This window comes from Nansenia antarctica (assembly GCF_963989245.1).
Source record: "Nansenia antarctica genome assembly, chromosome: 3".
Lineage (NCBI taxonomy): Eukaryota > Metazoa > Chordata > Actinopteri > Argentiniformes > Microstomatidae > Nansenia > Nansenia antarctica.
In genome coordinates, this window is record NC_137688.1 from 30,221,188 (window position 1) to 30,241,187 (window position 20,000).

General features: G+C 43.9%; 1 protein-coding gene across 2 annotated transcripts in view; it reads right to left on the reverse strand.

Moving 5' to 3' along the window:
- LOC308153550 (biotin-dependent 3-methylcrotonyl-coenzyme A carboxylase beta1 subunit) overlaps positions 1 to 17,730 on the reverse strand; it is a 20,184-nt gene extending 2,454 nt beyond the window's left edge. The window contains exons 1-9 of one of the 2 annotated variants that reach the window (XM_080526728.1): positions 17,633 to 17,730; positions 11,535 to 11,822; positions 7,397 to 7,593; positions 6,734 to 6,873; positions 6,472 to 6,552; positions 4,583 to 4,761; positions 2,816 to 3,005; positions 2,475 to 2,566; positions 124 to 280 (exon numbers count right to left, since the gene is read on the reverse strand). In XM_080526728.1, the coding sequence (XP_080382854.1) occupies positions 124 to 280; positions 2,475 to 2,566; positions 2,816 to 3,005; positions 4,583 to 4,761; positions 6,472 to 6,552; positions 6,734 to 6,873; positions 7,397 to 7,593; positions 11,535 to 11,822; positions 17,633 to 17,652 (1,344 nt within the window). In that variant the 5' untranslated portion in view covers positions 17,653 to 17,730. Of the gene's footprint in view, positions 1 to 123; positions 281 to 2,474; positions 2,567 to 2,815; positions 3,006 to 4,582; positions 4,762 to 6,471; positions 6,553 to 6,733; positions 6,913 to 7,396; positions 7,594 to 11,534; positions 11,823 to 17,632 lie in introns of both variants that reach the window. The other variant, XM_080526727.1, reaches the window with a different exon arrangement.
- Between the last annotated feature and the right edge of the window lie 2,270 nt (positions 17,731 to 20,000).

Here is a 20,000-nt window from a genome sequence, read left to right on the forward strand (position 1 = left end):
CACACACACACACCAATGAGAACTCTCCTCCAGTAACTCTCCTACATGTAACATACATGTATGAATCTTCTGTAGGGTGTGTGTAAACTTGATAACTGTGTGTGTGTGTGTGTGTGTGTGTACCTGTGTGAGTGTGTGTGTGTGGGGTGGACCGGGGGAGGTGTTCTGGAGGAAGAGGAGGGGAACGTCTCTCTGGTCACAAAGCTGAATGAAGTGACTTCCCTTCAGGGCCGCCGCCTCGCTCAGAGCCCCGTTACTAGCCACCACGCCCACCAGGTGCCTGTAGCATAGCATAGTCAGAGAGAGTTAACCTGTAGCATAGCATAGTCAGAGAGAGTTAACCTGTGGCATAGCATAGTCAGAGAGAGTTTACCTGTAGCATAGCATAGTCAGAGAGAGTTAACCTGTAGCATAGCATAGTCAGAGAGAGTTAACCTGTAGCATAGCATAGTCAGAGGACACTTAACCTGTAGCATAGCATAGTCAGAGGACACTTAACCTGTAGCATAGCATAGTCAGAGGAGAGTTAACCTGTAGCATAGCATAGCATAGTCAGAGGACACTTAACCTGTAGCATAGCATAGTCAGAGGAGAGTTAACCTGTAGCATAGTATAGCATAGTCAGAGAGTTAACCTGTAGCATAGCCTAGTCAGAGAGAGTTAACCTGTAGCATAGCATAGTCAGAGAGAGTTTACCTGTAGCATAGCATAGTCAGAGGACACTTAACCTGTAGCATAGCATAGTCAGAGGAGAGTTAACCTGTAGTATAGCATAGCATAGTCAGAGAGTTAACCTGTAGCATAGCATAGTCAGAGAGAGTTAACCTGTAGCATAGCATAGTCAGAGAGTTAACCTGTAGCATAGCATAGTCAGAGGAGAGTTAACCTGTAGTATAGCATAGCATAGTCAGAGAGTTAACCTGTAGCATAGCATAGTCAGAGAGAGTTAACCTGTAGCATAGCATAGTCAGAGGAGAGTTAACCTGTAGCATAGCATAGCACAGCCAGAGAGAGTTAACCTGTAGCATAGCATAGTCAGAGAGAGTTAACCTGTAGCATAGCATAGTCAGAAGAGAATTAACCTGTAGTGTAGCATAATCAGAGGAGAGTTAACCTGTAGCATAGCATAGTCAGAGAGAGTTAACTTGTAGCATAGCATAATGTAAAGTAGTGTTATAGTTAACTAGATAGCAGTCCAATCCATTGTGTCCACTGTGTTGTGCAGTATTTTGGCGTGACTAGCGAGTTTGTGTTGTGATTCTCAACAACGTTGAAATGTAGTTTCACCCTTTTCCATATTTTTGAATAATAAATGTGTGCACTGACGATGTAGCGCAGCCTAACTTATTCTAATAATTATTTAACATACGTTTATTCTGATAATGATTCCCCCCTCCTCCCAGACAAGGTCACATTATTATTGCATTGGTTGTTTGCATGCTGGGTGAAGTTAGCTACACATTTAACCTGCTAGCTAGCAAGAGAAACATAATGTCACTCTCCAAAGGTCTAAAGAGGAAAGTTGACGGTGTAAACAGGGCATTTAAAGAGGAATGGACAGCGAACTATGCGTTCATCCTACCTGGTTTCATCAATGCAAAGCTGTTGTGAGAGACTCACATATTCCGTGCTCACAATGTTCCCTTCCACCTATATGCGAGTCGTCCTTTTCGTCAATGAATGCGATAAAGACGCACGAGAGGAATCGATTGACTCGTAAAAACCTTGAGAACTACCTGCGGATTAAAGTGACGTCCATATCACCAGATATCAAGCAAATACTGACCGATGGTAGATGCCACTTTTCACATTAAGTGAGTACCAAGCCTGTCGTTATTGTATTTAATAACCTAATTGTATTTTGTATATTTTGAATGAATGGCTCAATGTAATTATTATCCCTAATAGTGTGTTTGCTCTGTCGTTTTAGGAGCATAGCGGATTCAGATTTTTTTGGCGGAGATTTTGTTAAAATAAACTGAATTTGCTTTGTTACTGTTCATATGTGTGTTGCAGTCACATATACGGTAAGTAAACATTACATTTGAATGATTTACTGAGCTGGCGTTATTTTTTTCAAACCACAACGCATGTTGGCTATTTCAGCACCACGCGTTGTCCACCTACTTATGATTCACTATGAGGGGTTCAGCGTCAGTGCGCTTCGGTGCACCCCGCTGCCTGATTGTCTGTCCCTGTGTCATTCACTCTCAACATGGATAAAAGTACAATAAGCATTATTCAGGTGGAGGTAGATTCTCTATTCGGACATTATAGCTGCTATATGTGGGACTGTCGGTCCGATATTGTGAAAAAAAAGAAAGAAAGTGGATTTTCAAAATAATCTGCTGGGCCAAATATTATTGGCCCGCGGGCCGCCTATTGCCGACCCCTGGTATAGTGGTTTGTGCGGATTGTGTGCGGATTATGTGCAAGCGTGTGTTTATTTGTGTGTGTGTGTGTGTGTGTCTCACCCCTCTATCCGGGCGAACCCAGTGACAAGCGTTGTTCCATATCGAGCCTTGAACTCCTGGAACCTGCTGCCGTCTGTCAGTCTACTCACAATCTGACAACAACAACAACAACATTAACATCAACATCAACAACATCATCATCAACAACATCATCATCATCATCAACAACAACATCAACATCAACATCAAAGTGTGTGTGTGAGTGTATGTGTGTGTGTGTGTGTGTGAGTGTGAGTGTGAGTGTGAGTGTGAGTGTGAGAGTGTGAGATTGTGTGTGGTGTGTGAGTGTGTGAGTGTGTGTGTGTGTGTGTGTGTGTGTGTGGTGTGTGTGTTAGCCTCACCAGTTTGACGTCCAGCGTGTGGTCGTAGTCCTGTGGTGCCAGGCCCATCAGCTCCTCTGGGTCGTGTAGTGGCTCCTCCCCCTCCCCTGGCCCCTCTGGCAGGTCAAAGTTCAGGGTGGAGATTATGTTCCTGGTGGTTTCATACGCCTCTGTCTCCACCCGCGCAAAATGGTCAACACAACCGCTGACTCTACAAGCACAGGGTTAGAGTGGTTAGGGTTAGGTTAGAGTTGTTAGGTTTAGGTTAGAGTTGTTAGGGTTAGGTTTGGGCCTCTACAAGCACAGGGTTAGGGTCAGGTTAGAGTTGTTAGGGTTAGGTTAGGGCCTCTACAAGCACAGTGTTAGAGTGGTTAGGGTTGTTAGGGTCAGGTTAGGGCCTCTACAAGCACAGGGTTAGAGTGGTTAGGGTTGTTAGGGTCAGGTTAGGGTTAGGTTAGCACATGGTTAGGCCCAATCCCGATTCCCTTTTCTACCCCTATGGCTCGTTTTCGAGTGTGACTCGATTTCGAGCCAAGGCCTTCGAACAGAGCCACAAGCCGTCGGGGTTGAAATCTACCCCTATGAAATGGGACAACCCTTCAAGACTGATACGTCATCAGTAGTATGTATGTCCTTGATGAGTCTCCCGCTCACTGCCCTCCATCAAAAATGGCACATCCATCGATAATATTACATAATAACAACTGCTCGGATTAGATTGCGAGTTGTTTTGGTATAATAAGTGCCGCAATACAGATAGCGTCATATACCACCAAAGGGGGGGGGGGGGAATTTGCGCCTACCATGCACATATCAGCCTGTGGATAGATAACTTTAGATAGATAACGTTACATTAAATATGTCTACCATCATCCGCTGTCAAACACCACAACTTATTTCTAAATAAACATGATTGTACATCTCTGAAATGTTAATCGCGCACCGATGTATTTCTATGGGGAAGGCTGTGCTTGGACTGATGCCGGGCAGAGGAACACGGTGACTGTCACCCTGTGACAAACGCGCAGATATGAGTGCTCCGGTGTCCTGCTTTGGTAGCCTAATGGAAGTGATCAGGTAGGCTACCAGTCCTCTACTGCTAAACCCGAGCGCGCTGGACTGTGGAACTTTTTATGTTAAGCATAGGCACACGCATAGGCACCTCGGCATAACAGCAATTTTTTGGTTATGCTTGTTGTAAAGAAAAGGTCTATGATGCATTGAAATGACATTAGTACATCAGACATTAGACATGGAAATATGTCATATGCGCGACTGTCCATCAGCCTGTAACGTTAGACACAGCACCGACATAAAAGCGATTTTTTTGTTATGCTTGTTATAAAGAAAAGGTCTATAATGCATTGTAATGACATTAAACTAAGATAATAAGATGGTTATCATAATTTTTCAAATCTTTATTAATAAGTAATTACAGAGAAATTAATGACATTTCCGCATTGAATAGAGCTACATAAAATGTCTGTAGATGATTCGCAATGCATGCTGGAATCAAGGGGTACGGCTTCAAAGCTAGTCTGGTCCTGAAATCGCTCGAAACAAAGTCATAGCTAGCCCTCGAAATGAAGCCATGGCTAGATTAAATATGAATTGGGACACCCCTACCCTAAACGTGAACGCGCAAAACGAAGGGGTGAAAACGGGGTTAGGTTAGAGTTGTTAGGGTCAGGTTAGGGTTAAGTTAGGGACTCTACAAGCACAGGGTTAGAGTTGCTGTCATTGAATTTATTTAAGTGTGTGTGTGTGTGTGTGTGTGTGTGGTCTTACCCAGAGTGCAGTGCGGCCCCTCCCAGCTCCTCGGGGGTCACCTCCTCCCCCGTGGCAGCTTTGACCAGCGGGGGTCCGCCCAGGAAAACGCTCCCGATGCCGTGCACCATCACTGTCTCCTCCGCCATGGTGGGGATGTAGGCCCCCCCCGCAGTGCACGAACCACACACTACCGCCACCTACAGGACAGGAGGGGAACATCAGAACCACACACTACCGCCACCTACAGGACAGGAAGGGCTAGGGGTTAGGGACTAGGGTTTAGGGCAGGGGTGGACAAACTTTTTGGCTCAGGGGCCACAAAGACTTTTAAGATTTGACAGACGGGCCGGGCCAGTAGCAAATGGATGGAGAGTGTTTGTGTGAACTAATATAAATTACAAGTAAAAGCCATTATCTAAAAAGTAAAGAAAACTTACATTCAATTGGTCACCCTTTTTTGCCAATGCATCAACGTTTGGTGTCAGTTTGGTTGTGGCAATTCTCAGGACAGATCTGAGGTGTTGATCAGTTAACTGGGACCTGTGGCGTGATTTGTTGATGTTCATCATGCTGAACGTCTGCTCACACACGTATTTCACGTACTTTTCACACGTCAATGGCATTCCCAGGTTTGCACAAGCTACATGAATCGCGCATTCAACTGGGTGCAGACTGGAACATAATAGATGAGAATTTGAACGAGACAAGCGCATGAGACTGCCATATACATATCTATCATACCTCAGTTTTAGTATTTAAGTATTTATCATATTTTTCACATTAATTTAACAGCAGGTTAACTCATATTAAGTTTGCTCACTCGTATTAAGTTCGCTTGCCAACTAAAGCACTTGATTACCGTTGATATAAACATACTATACTAGTCCAAAAGCACAGTATGGGAGAACTTGGTAAGCATAATACGAGTTAACTGAATTAGACATATTGCTAGTAACAGTAAACAGAAGGATCAGCGCAGCGCACTCTCTGTCTTGTCGGCCTAAGTAAGCACAGTTGAAGCGAGGGAGTGACTGGAAGTGCCACTGTTGCGCACTGCGTAAACATCTCACAAATGTGCATTTGATAAGTAATTTAGCTAAGTAAGTAAGATAGCTAACTATGATTGGAAATGAAGTAGTTTCCAGTTGTGGAATTATATTTAGTAGTAGCGATATTCAGGGTCTGGGGCAGTTCTTATTCGCTCTGCGCTGCAGGACAGCTGTGGGAACTCACTGCTCTGTAATGCGTCTATGTCACAAAATGTACATTTGATAAGTAAGCTAGATAAGTAAGTAATCTAGTTAATCTATCTATGATTGAAAATGGTAAATGGACTGATTGGTTAACTTGTTCCACGTGAGAGGATAGACCAGACTCCAGTAAAGGTCAATTGTTTCTGGAGTGCGCCATCTAGTGGGATCAACTGAAACGCCGTGTATTGCAGAAAAAAGGCAAAATGAATGCGGTCTTTACTATCATTTGGACATTTTTGTACCAATATTCGACGGGCCGGATTAAAAAGCCCAACGGGCCGCATAGTTTGCCTGGGTTAGGGGCCAGTGGTTAGGGACTAGGGGTTACGGGTTAGGGACTAGGGGTTACGGGTTAGGGGTTAGGGACTAGAGACTAGGGGTTAGGGACTAGGGGCTAGGGGACAGGGACTAGAGGTTAGGGGTAGGGCTTAGTGGTTAAGGACTAGGGGTTAGGGACTAGAGGTTAGGGACTAGAATCAGGGGTTAGGGACTAGAGGTTAGGGACTAGAATCAGGGGTTAGGGGTCAGGGACTAGGGGTTAGGGACTAGTGGTTAGGGACTAGGGGTTAGGGACTAGAGGTTAGGGACTAGGGGTTATAGACTAGGGGTTAGGGGTCAGGGGTTAGGGACTAGGGGTCAGGGATCAGGGGTTACCTGTGGGATCTTCATGGCAGACATCTTGGCCTCGTTGTAGAAGGTCCGGCCCCCTTGGTTCTTATCAGGGAAGATCTCAGACTGCGGGAAAAACCAACCAATCAGAAGTAAACATCGTAGGCGGAGTCACAGGACAAGCAGGACCTAACCCTATTATTATCAATATCATTATTATTATTCATAATGATAATATTATTATTATTATTATTATTATTATTATTATCATTATCATTATTGTTCTTGTTGTAGTTTCCATTCCAACCTGCAGGGGGAGGAAGGCGCCGCCACTGTCCACCAGGTAAACGCAGGGCAGTCTGTTCTGCATAGCAACATCCTGCGCCCTGAGCTGCTTCTTCACTGTGATTGGATAAGCTGTACCGCCCTTCACTGTGGCGTCATTGGCTATGAACACACACCACAACCCATTAATCCTCCCTACACCTGTGGAGAGAGAGAGGGGAGGTGGGGGTGATCATCACCATCATCACCATCACCATCACCATCATCATCATCATCACCATCATCATCATCATCATCATCATCACCACCATCATCATCACCATCTAACTAGGGGTCAGGGACTAGTGGTTAGGGACTAGTGGTTAGGGACTAGGGGTTAGGGCCTAGGGGTTAGGGACTAGGGGTTAGGGACTAGGGGTTAGGGACTAGGGGTTAGGGACTAGGGGTTAGGGACTAGGGGTTAGGGGTTAGGGACTAGGGGTTAGGGCTTAGGTACTAGGGGTTAGGGACTAGGGGTTAGGTACAAGGGACTAGGGGTTAGGGACTAGGGGTTAGGGACGAGGGGTTAGGCGTTAGGGACTAGGGATTAGGTACTAGGGGTTAGGGACTAGGGGTTAGGGACTAGGAGTTAGGGACTAGAGACTAGGGACTAGGGGTAAGGGACTAGAGGTTAGGGGTCAGGTACCTGTCAGACAGCCAGCGTTGGGGATGTCTCCGTAGGGGAGGCCGAGGCCGGCCAGGGGAGACAGCTCCAGGAAGTCTTCATCGTCCAGCAGCAGGCGGAGGCGGTCCCTCACCAGCAGCTTCCTGTTCCTTTCTGTGTGTCTGGAGATGGCCTGTGCCCCGCCCCCCTGCATCACCTGATCCATGTACCTATGGTACCTGGGTGGGGGGGGGGGAACACTGCTGACTGACAGACTGTGATAGTTGGAACAGTGCAGTGGTCAGGGTCAGGGTTGTTAGGGTCAGGGTTGTTAGGGTCAGGGTTGTTAGGGTTAGAGCTGTTACTGTGATGCGTGATGACAGAATAGACAGCTCTACCTCTGGCTCTGGTGTTAGGGGCTAGGGGTTAGTGGTTAGGGACTAGGGATTAGGGACTAGGGACTAAGGCAGGGGTAGCCAACACGGCACCTGGTCGCCCGCAGGGACCACATGAGCTATTTACCATGAAGGTCCCTCTAAAACATGGGTCTCCAACACGTCGCTCGTGAGCTACCGGTAAAAAAAAAGATGCAGTATGCAATATACCAAATTGTGCGCGCGCGAGATGCGAGAGTGTTTGCAGCGTGAGTAGGGTGGCCATTCGTCTGACCTTAGGCCTTTTGAATGCCTTGTCCGGCTGTAGGCACAGCCAATGCCGGACGCTCATTTGGCGGTCCACAAAAAAGGTCGGCCTTCTGACATCATTACCTGGTTAAAAGCTGCATTAGTAATGACATCATTACCTGGTTAGAAGCTGCGTACAAAAATACATCTGTTTCACTGGTTAAATGTCGGCGTTGTGTCCTATCAACACATGGCTCATTTAAATATGTACTCCGACTCCACCGTAGCTTAAGGAATGACTCCACCGTAGCTAAAGGAATGACTCCACCGTAGCTAAAGGAATGACTCCACCGTAGCTAGTGTTGTTCCGATACCGATACTAGTATCGGCATGGCCACCGATACGCACAAAAATGCTGGTATCGGTATCGGCGAGTACTAACAAAAAAAAAATCCGTTTTAAGTACTAAAGTTATTTTGTTTGTAAATGTTCACTTGCTGTTGCACTACTACTACGACTGTTTTATATCTTAAATGGATATTGCACTGATTGGCATCTGTGAGAGCCACATTTCAGGTTTTATAAGGGGTTGATTTTCTTGTCACCATACCAGGTAGACAATAAAAAAAAGTTCTATAGTATTCACTCTCTGTTGGTATTTTTTCCTGTTTTACAAAGGTTTTGAGCAGTGCCAGACTAAGTGTTAGCAATAATTTTACATCGAGGTGAGTATGCGGCTCAAAAAACATGTTTTTTTGTTTTGTTTTTTCAAACGCCGTGGTATTGGATCGGTACTCGGTATCGGCAAGTACTGCACGGTCAGGTATCGGTATCGGTATCGGGATCAAAAAATGGTATCGGAACAACACTAACCGTAGCTAAAGGAATGACTCCACCGTAGCTAAAGGAATGACTCCACCGTAGCTAAAGGAATGACGTGTGGGAAAAACTTTTTATTTTTTATTTAACCTTTATTTATACAGGTAAAAAACACATTGAGCCCCAAGGGCTCATTTTCAAGTGTGACCTGTTCACAGGCATACAACATCCACCACAAACAAATACAATACAAAACCTGCCCTACATAGTCTAAAACTAAACTAAAACTACATAGTCTAAAACTAAAACTAGTCTAAAACAGTCTAAGATAATCTAAAACTAAACTAAAACTACAAAACCTAAAACTAGACAGTTAAAGAGCTAGGGACAGGGAGGGGTCAGTAATGGGCAAAAGGGAGGGTCAACTTAATTGCAAGAACAAATCATGGACTCGCACTGTATGTCTCTCAGCAAGAGCTTGAAACTGGAAAGAGGGATCAGATGAGACAGTTTCAGACTCTGCTGTAAAGAATTCCAAGAGGAAGAGGCTGCAAATGAGAACGCCCTTTTGCCTTTCATGGTCCGGACCAAGGGGATGTATGTGATGATGTCCTGTGTGCGAAGGCCGTAGACGGATTGCTTGCGTGACAGGTGGTTAGAAAGGTAGGAGGGGAGCAGACCACGGATGGATTTGTAAATGAAAATATACCAGTGAAGGGTTCGGCGAATAGAGAGAGATGACCAGTTAACCAGAGAGTATAGCACACAGTGATGCATAAGGGGTTTACAGCCTGTTATAAACCTTAACGCGCCATGGTAAACTGCATCCAGATGTTGAAGAGAGGTAGCAGAGGCATTCATGTACAAGACATCATCGTAGTCCAAGAGAGGCAGAAAGGTGGCAGCAACCAGACCATTTCTTGCAGCAGCTGAGAAACAATACTTGTTTCTAAAGATTTTAGTTTCTTTAGAAGGTTGTCTATGTGCAGTTGAAAAGAGAGGCTGTCGTCCAGTTGAATGCCAAGGTATTTGTAGTTTGGTACAAGCTCAATAGGTGAACCCTGACATGAAACAATGTCAGGAAGAGCACTTGGCACCCGCTTGTTATTGGAAAAATGCATGACTTTGGTCTTCCCTGTATTCAACACCAGTCTGAGCTGAAACAGCTGGGACTGAAGGGCATCAAAAGCAGTCTGCAAAGCCTCGAAGGCACGGTTGATAGAGGATGCAAAGCAATTCAAGATTGTGTCATCCGCATACAAATGAACAGCAGCATTAGAGATTAATCCTATTTCATTGATATAAATGGTGAAGAGAGTTGGCCCCAAGACCGAACCCTGTGGCACCCCATTGGAAACAGTGAGCAAGTTGGATGAGAGATCACCAAACTGCACAGACTGTTTCCGTTGTGACAGGTAGTTGGTGAACCAGCCAACAGCATGAGGGGACAGCCCAATATCAGAGAGGCGCTGGCATAAGAAAGCATGATCGACGGTGTCAACGGCTTTAGACAAGTCGATAAAAAGTGCAGCACAGTGATTCTTCTTATCCAAAGCCTCAGTAATATCATTAACCACTTTGACAGCAGCAGACACTGTGCTGTGCTGCTTCCTAAAGCCAGACTGAAGGGGCGATAGGATGTTGTGTGAATCTAGGAAGTCCTTGATCTGATCGTTAATTAGTCACTCAAGGACCTTGGCTAGGACAGAAAGCTTTGGTCTGTAGTTGTTCAAACATTTTGGGTCACCCCCCTTCAGAAGTGGGAGCACAAAAGCGGTTTTCCAGACCTCTGGCATCACATTGTTAGAAATAGATAAATTGAAAATGTGTGATACAGGTTCTGCAATGAAATCTGCAGCAAGGCGCAGAAAGAGAGGAGGAAGATTGTCAGGACCTGGATAAGAGTGAACCTACGTGGATACACTCCAGCATACACAACTCTTGTAGACTCCATGCAGTGACAGTCATCTCACTAAGTGTAGGAATGAGTGAATGCACTTATTACACACATGCACAATATTTTTTGAAAGAGACGAAGACAAAAGAAGAAAAAAATACAAATGTTTTCTGACTGAAAAGACTAGAAAAGGTGAATGCACTTATTACACACATTATTATGTGAATGGAGGTGATGTGATACATTGATATATGGATACAGAAACATTGATAGGCTATATGGATACAGAAAATAAGATAAAGGAGAAAGAAAAGTAGTAGGACTAAGTAAAAAAAAATAGTAATGTTTTCTATGACTTTGAAGTGAATGCACTAATTATACACATGTGGACCATAAAATTATGCTTTTGATATGTGAATGGAGGTGATGTGATGCATTGATATATAGAATATACTGCTACTACTATAGTGAGCTTACACATTGACATTTGAAACAGAGCATGCTAATGAGAAGAATTTCAGAGTGTTTTGATACGTTATGTGAATGAATTTAAGTAATAAGATTAGATATGAGTAGCTCTCAGCCACTTACATTTTTTAAAAGTAGCTCTCAGATGAAAAAAGGTTGGAGACCCCTGGACTAAGGGTTAGGGACTAGGGGTTAGGGGTTAGGAGCTATGGGTTATGGAGTAGGGGTTAGGGGTTAGGGACTAGGGGTTATGGAGTAGGGGTTAGGGACTAGGGGTTAGGGTTAGGGACTAGGGGTTAGGGACTAGGGGTTATGGAGTAGGGGTTAGGGGTTAGGGACTAGGGGTTAGGGGTTAGGGTTAGGGTCAGCGTACCTCTCCTGGCAGGCCAGGCTGTTTTTCAGGTTGTGTTGGTAGACGTGTTGGTAGACGGGCAGCAGAGGTTTCTCTAAAACAGGAAATGCGCTCGGCAGCTTCCTGTTCCTGCGCGCGCTGCCGCTCATCCACCGGTCTGCCAGGGGGAGGAGCCGGGCCAGAGGCTGCCATCGGCCCGGCGATGATTTCACTGATGATGTCACAGAGTGTAAACAGCGCTGGGGACAGCCAGGCGGCGTGGGGGAGGAGCTGTACGCTGAAGGAACTCTCCCATTGGTCCGCAAACTCCTGACAGGAAATACAACAACACATTATTTTTATTTTTTTTAGCAGATGCTTTTTTATTTGGCTGGCTGGCTGGCTGGCACACACACACACACACACACACACACACACACACACACACACACACACAGCTCAGGTAGTTTAGGGTGTTGATTGATCGACTTGACTGTGTGTTGTTGATGACAGGGTGCCGATGAGGTCTTGGTCTCAAGTGGGTTTTACCTTGTAGAAATAAAGGTTACACTCTAACACACACACACACACACAGCTCAGGTAGTTTAGGGTGTTGATTGATCGAGGACCTAGTTGGTGAATTGTTTCTCCTGATATACTGTGGTTTCATATGAAGTATTGATTTGTGTATTTAACTGTGTTGTGTTGTTGTTGTGTTGTTGATGTGTTGTTGTGTGTATTTAACTGTGTTTTGTGGTTGTGTGTATGTGTTGTTGTGTGTATTTAACTGTGTTGTGTGGTTGATGTGTTGTTGTGTGTATTTAGCTGTGTTGTGTGGTTGATGTGTTGTTGTGTGTATTTAGCTGTGTTGTGTGGTTGATGTGTTGTTGTGTGTATTTAACTGTGTTGTGTGGTTGTGTGTGTGTTGTTGTGTGTATTTAACTGTGTTGTGTGGTTGATGTGTTGTTGTGTGTATTTAACTGTGTTTTGTGGTTGTGTATGTGTTGTTGTGTGTATTTAACTGTGTTGTGTGGTTGATGTGTTGTTGTGTGTATTTAGCTGTGTTGTGTGGTTGATGTGTTGTTGTGTGTATTTAACTGTGTTGTGTGGTTGTGTGTGTGTTGTTGTGTGTATTTAACTGTGTTGTGTGGTTGATGTGTTGTTGTGTGTATTTAGCTGTGTTGTGTGGTTGATGTGTTGTTGTGTGTATTTAGCAGTGTTGTGTGGTTGATGTGTTGTTGTGTGTATTTAACTGTGTTGTGTGGTTGTGTGTGTGTTGTTGTGTGTATTTAACTGTGTTGTGTGGTTGATGTGTTGTTGTGTGTATTTAACTGTGTTGTGTGGTTGATGTGTTGTTGTGTGTATTTAACTGTGTTGTTTACATAACATGTTTACATTTTTGGCATTTAGCAGACGCCTTAAGGCTCTCACAGAGTCGGGCGTACTGTGAGCGGACCAGACTCCGCGCGGACTGTTTGAGGTTTCATAGTCGAGCGTACCACCGCGTACCAATTTCCTACATTTCTCATGCCAGTTTACTACATTTTCCATAATCCTTGCGCGCTGTCTACACTTTCTGTCATGCATCCACCAATGATGAGGAAGAGATGCTCTGTCTTATGGCTTTGCGGGGGAAAAGGCCACTCAACGAAACAAGGGATGAGGAAGGGGAGTTCATCATGTTGGTGAGGGACATGCGAAGTATTGATGAAGAGAAACATTTTAGTTACTTCTGTTTATTTAAATTCCGTTAATTTCATTGTTTGTTTTATTCAATAAATCATCGCGATGTAGTTATTTCCGTCCATTCATTTATGAATTCAAATTAGCCGGGTACATGCATCCAGCAAGCACAACAATATAACGCAATGTATTTTGAACACTAAATATCTTCCAATGATCTAGAAAATATTATGAGAGATTAGCAAGTAACAATTCATATGTGGATCTGGATTTGAGTGTAGGCTACAGCACATGGGCTGCGGAACGCCTTGAGGTTGGGTAGGGCCGAACCTCAAATCCGAACCCCCCCTCCCCGTCTAGACACACACACACACACACACACACACACACACACAAACACACACACACACAATGCATCTAGACCCTCCCGTGGGATCTGTTTTGTGTAAGGAGGTTCAATATTTGGCTACTAACGTTAACACACAAACATTCATACATCAGCGGCTAGGTACTGGCTGGAAAGTGGCCGGCAAGCCAGATTTACACAGGAAACATGATAAAACAGGCGGCAACAGCAGCAACCATAGACACTTATTACCAAAGTAGGCGATGATGATCTGAATCTGATCATAGCAAGCATAACGTTACATAATAGGGGTCTCGTGGTGTGTATTTAACTGTGTTGTGTGTTGTTGATGTGTTGTTGTGTGTATTTAACTGTGTTGTTGTGTGTATCTAACTGTGTTGTTTGTGGTTGAAGTGTTGTTGTGTGTATTTAACTGGGTTGTTGTAGAGATATTGATGACAGGGTGCCGATGAGGTCTTGGTCTCAAGTGGGTTTTACCTTGTAGAAATAAAGGTTACACTCTTACAGACTCAGACTCAGACTCAGACTCAGACTCAGACTCAGACTCACACTCAGACTCACACTCAGACTCACACTCAGACTCAGACTCACACTCAGACTCAGACTCAGACTCACACTCAGACTCACACTCAGACTCAGACTCAGACTCAGACTCAGACTCAGACTCACACTCAGACTCAGACTCACACACACACACGTCATAAATCACAAAATTGCTGGTTAGCCTATTTATTACTGTGGTTATGAATATGTTTATTATTCTGGTTCTAAATGTTTATTATACCGGTTATAAACGGGTCAATGACGGATAAGGTTTTCAGAAGTGCAAAAAGTAAAAAAGTTAAATGATGCATAACACATTTTCCATTAATAATATATGTTAGATTTTGCACCCAAAGATGTGTAAATAGCATAGATTGTCATCATTCGGTACAACCAATTATACTTTTTTTACAACAGATTTCTGGTAGTACCGATTGATTATTTCTGGTTGGAACGAATGATTTTCTTCAAGTAAACAGTTAAAAGAGCCACATGTTTAGCTACCTATGTGAGAACTTGACCTTGAGCTTGAACTTAGCAATATAATAATTCATATTAAATATATCTTTCTAAAATATTTGAACATTTTCAGTGTGTTTTAGCGGTTGTACCGAATGATGTGATATTTGAGGACATTCATAACAGGGAGCGGAAAAGTGCATTTATCAAACATTTAAGAGAGAGCTGGCTACTTTTTTTCTCACTCAGAAGGTGCTTTTCCACTACAGGGCCAGCCCGGGTCGACCCGGGTCAGCCCTGTTCTTTGGCGCTTTTCCATTGAGCGGCCCGTGTCAGCACGGCACGGTAAAATAGTTCTTGTTCGGGATGGGTAGCGAAAGGTACCAAAGGTACTTTTTTGCCAGGCTGCGTGTGACGTGTGACGCTGCACACCGTTGATTGGTCAATGGAAATCGTCATCCCATGTTCATAGATTTCTTCGCTAACCGCCATCTTTAAATACCACAACAGATTTCGCTCTCGGAAAATGTAACTTACTGTTTCTGTAATAACGTATTAATAAAGATTTGGAAAATTATGATAACCATCGTATTATCTTAGTTTAATGTCATTTCAATGCATCATAGAACTTTTATTTACAACAAGCATAACAAAAAAATCGCTATTATGGCGATGTCCTGTGCCTATGCTGTTCCTCAGTCCAGCGGCAGTCAAATGCCGGTAGATTCGCGTCTTGCTCTCTTTAACACATGTCGGCGTTGTTTCCCTGGTTGCGAGATCTAAACTACTAGAACTGAAAGAGGCAGGTAACAGGCACGTAACATCCATATGCTGTATATATAAATATCGGTGTCGACCGTGATAGGAGTGTCGTATCGACACCATTCAAATGGTTTCAGATTCCCTGTCCTCTCCCCTATCCGGACACGTTTGAATTGTTATCCTAACCCACGGTAAACCACAGTTATTAACCCGCAAAGGGTGCCTCCGGGCACCGTGTTTGTCCGTGAATAACACCGGCTATGAAGGTGGTACAAACACAATACTACTTTGCTAACTTCACCATCGGTATACGGTCATTTTGAGCCCTGAACCACCGCGCTGACACCCCAAGAAGTTATGCTTTTAACCGTAAACTCAATGAACCGGGAGTTCACCCGCTGCTGCAAGCACCAGCACATCCTGGAGGATATCAGCGGGGGGACAGACAAGTTCTACCCGGGAATTCGCTCCTAGCTGTGCCGTTCGTGATAGGAGTGTCGTATCGACACCATTCAAATGGTTTCAGACACACACACACACACACACACACACATTCACACACACACACACACACACACATATACTGTATATATAATTGTCTGAATGGATCAACCCTTAAATAGAACATTTAAATAATCAAGAATGATTACAACTAAATGAATATATTATTATTATGTAAGCAAATAACATACCATAGTTACTGTCCTTTCAAATGTATAATAACGTTGTTGTTTTTTTATATCATGACAACAATTATTTTATTGAAGATAAAGTACATTTGAAATAGTGGATATTAGTGTTATAAATGCAATAAAACTAGACAGTTTATATCTCACCAACTGCCAAAGAACTCCGGAACTCTCACCACCTAGAGTTCCAAGTATTTTATGTGGTGTCTACCTAGCAACAACACTTTGATTGGCTACAAAAAGAAGCATCATCCTTAATGCAATTAAGTTGGCACTGTCGGATGTTTCCCAGTCCTCTCCCTGAAGTGAACCGGGAGTAAACTCAATGAACCGGGAGTTCAACATGCGTCAAGTGCTTAAATTCACCCCGAGCAGTGTCGACATCGATGGGGGTCTCCAATCGACTCCATTCAAACACCGGAGCACTCGTATCTATAATGAACGCGGAGATTGTATGAGCCCCGCGTCAGTCAGCCTTTCCGTAGAAATACGTTGCACCGTTATATATCTAACGTTACATGTTGTAAGGCTGATCTGTGCACGATAGTGTTGCATTTTGACATAATTCTTATCGCATTTCCCCCCGCTGATCTGTATAGCGGGGGGAATCTTATGACACGTAACTCCTCCTACAGTCCCGGGTCGTTCCTGTATAGTGGAAAACGTCTCGTACCCAGAACTGTTCAAAAGCGTGCCGAAGCGAGCCGTGCCGACCCGGGCTAGCCCTGTAATGGAAAAGCGCCAAGAGGGTCTGCTGCAAGGGTCTTAATGATGTCATATCCTGTCACATGATGATTATCAGTTGATTTGATCCAAAATGGTGCCTTGAAATTGGTTGCTCCGAATGATATCAGTGAAATAAATTGTTCGTGACAAAAGTGATTTGAGGAAAGCAAACATTTCTACATAAGGATTCTTAACCATTTTGCAGTATATTGTTATAAACCCTTGTAAAATCATGCCAGAATGTTTATATAATAGTTGTAATATTATTTTAGATATTTTAATGGCATATTAGCTGGTTGCATTTGTGTTCGGACGGTTGTACCGAGTGACTTTTCAACCCTTTAAAGAGCTGAAAGTGCCTGAATTTGTAACAAATCACCATAAACTCTTTGTGTATTCAATAAGGAGAGCAAATAGTGTTAGTTAACATAATGTGTATATATATATAAATTGTTAATTTTAGAAAATATTACATTCGGACACAAAATGTACACGTCACGTCATTGACCCAAACATTACTATTCAACTTCGTCTTTTGATTTGCTTGCTGCAGAGCCCAGCTGTGCTTGTCTAGACTAACGGTTTACACGCTAGAAAACTCCGACAGTGTTCAGGAGTCAAGTGTCATGATAACATGAACTAACAGGTAAATAAACACTAGTTCTCTATTTCATATTATTTGGAATATTTGTTGAAAGGCAGCTGACTTAGAATACTGTACTGAGACCAGAACCTGACCTCCTACTATCTGTGCCAAAGGTCGACAACGGATTTACATTTCAGTGTCTGTCTTTCTTTCTGTCTCTTTCTTTCTCACTTTCTTTCTCTCTTTCTGTCTTTCTTTCTGACAGTCACTTTAACACCGATACCGACGAACGGAACGTAGACAAACTAACGAGCCGAAGCCTTACCGTGAGATGCAGCTGTACATGACGGCTGGTGGACGGACACACCGGACCCTAACAACCCTAACCCTCACCGGTCTGAAGTTGTTTACATCCACAACGGAAGAAAGGTGCCTGTTCAGTGTCACATGAAACAATGTCCGGATGGAAATAAAAACAATGGTTCCGTGTACCTCGTACCTCGTGAACGGGTCTAAGCAGGCCGCTAGAGGGCGCTGTTGAGTAAGCATAACCCCAACCCTAACCCAGCCAGCCGTCTATTTTATAGTTATATAGTTATCTTAAGTTATAGTATAGTTATCTTAAGTTGTTATAGTATAGTTATCTTAAGTTGTTAAGATATTTATCATCTCTCACCTAGCCCTAACCAACTACTAACCAGATCCAAACCTAGCCTAACCAACTACTAACCCTTACCCTAGCCTAACCAACTACTAACCCTAACCCTAACCCTAGCCTAACCAACTACTAACCCTAACCCTAGCCTAACCAACTACTAACCCTAACCCTAACCCTAGCCTAACCAACTACTAACCCTAACCCTAGCCTAACCAACTACTAACCCTAACCCTAACCCTAGCCTAACCAACTACTAACCCTAACCCTAGCCTAACCAACTACTAACCCTAACCCTAGCCGTAACCCTAGCCTAACCAACTACTAACCCAAACCCTAACCCTAGCCCTAACCCTAGCCTAACCAACTACTAACCCTAGGAAGGCTTTGGTTACCGGAGCAACGGGCCTACACCCAGGGCCGCTTGGGAGATATGCGAGGCCCTGTGCGAAGTCAGATTTGCGAGGCCTTTTATAATGATGTAGGCTACTGTTATAAAAAAAAAAAAAAAAAAAACGTACTTATAACCGCGCGACACGCACGCACCGATATATTGCAAGAAATGCGCTCACATGCTGTGCTGATAGACAATAGCATATCTACTTATTTAGATCGTTTACAACCATGTTTGTTTCATTTCAAACCTTTTATACTCGTAAAGGATTAGGATTTAGGATAAAGCAGTCATCATACCCAACATTAAATACGCACAAGCCATTATTGACATGAATAGAGATGTTACTCACCACCATGTAGGCCTATCCTTTATGTTGAAAAGCTTACAGCAAAAGCAAAAAGACATGTCCCGTTTTTGAGAGTACACAAGCCACTTTCTTTCTATTTTTTCCCCATTTGGTAGTTTTCGGAGAAATAAAGTTTCACTAAAGTTCCTGTTCTCATTATTTTTAGGATAACTAAATCCAGGTTTCATCTTTGGGGGACCTCTTCTAATGATCACTTCTGTAACTGTAGAGTCCATATGTACCGGCCAATTTACCAGGATCATCATACATGACATATCTAACACCGTAGGCTCGTCTTGCGTTCCATCACTCTCAGCCCTGCTGCTGCTCTGAGTAGCTCCATCTTCCGCCTCCGTATCCTCTACTTCACCACTCCTGACCATCATCACCTGGGGCTGGGCAGCCCCACTGCTGCCGGTGTAGCAGTTGTCCTCCTCCACCTCAGAGACATCATCTTTGCCTCTCAGGGGGGGCTGTGCCGTGCTACTACTAGCATTGCTAGTGCTAGCAGTAACGTTAGCTTCTTCGGTGCTAACGGGAGCCTCACTTGTTTTTAGAAATGTTTCGAACGAACCTCTAAGCGAGGCCCTGAAGCCTTCCTTTCTTTTATTTGTATTTCTTTTTTCAGCACCCGATTAACATTTTCTTCCTCGGTCTCGTTCCCTCTGCATTTTGTCCTTTGCACTAAGCAGTCACTATGCACAACAAGTGTCAACGCGCGCCCAAAAATTCTTTTCACGTTTCACGTAAGGTGTCATAGGGGGAAATTACTTTTTTCTGTTGCTAAGAATCTCCCTGTCCTACAGGTATGCTAGATTTTAGATGTATGATTGACTGATGATTATCACATGTGTGAACATTTAGAAATGTATTAAAGGCAAAAATAATAATATGGTCCCTTGCCTGGCGCTTTGGAGGGCCTCGCCAGCCAGGGTAGCAAAAAAAAAAAAAAAAAAAAGTTTTTTTTTATTTTTTACCCTGCCTCACGCGAGGCCCTCCAAAGCGCGAGGCCCTGTGCCACCGCCCCAGCTAGCTCCCCCTTAAAGCGGCCCTGCCTACACCGGCACCTGCGGGGAGCGCGAGCACGTCCCGGGCTGTTAACAGAGAAGCCGCGCGCTCCCGACATGTCAGCCGCACAGGTCTTTCTCTGCAGAGGGATGAATAGGGGGATGAATAGGGCTGCAAGGATGGGAACGGAGGTGTTGAAGCGCATGATTTAAAACCCGCCGATAACCGCGATGCTGTCCTTCTAACATGTGAGTACCTTCTTAACCATCTTGACTCGTGAATTTAGA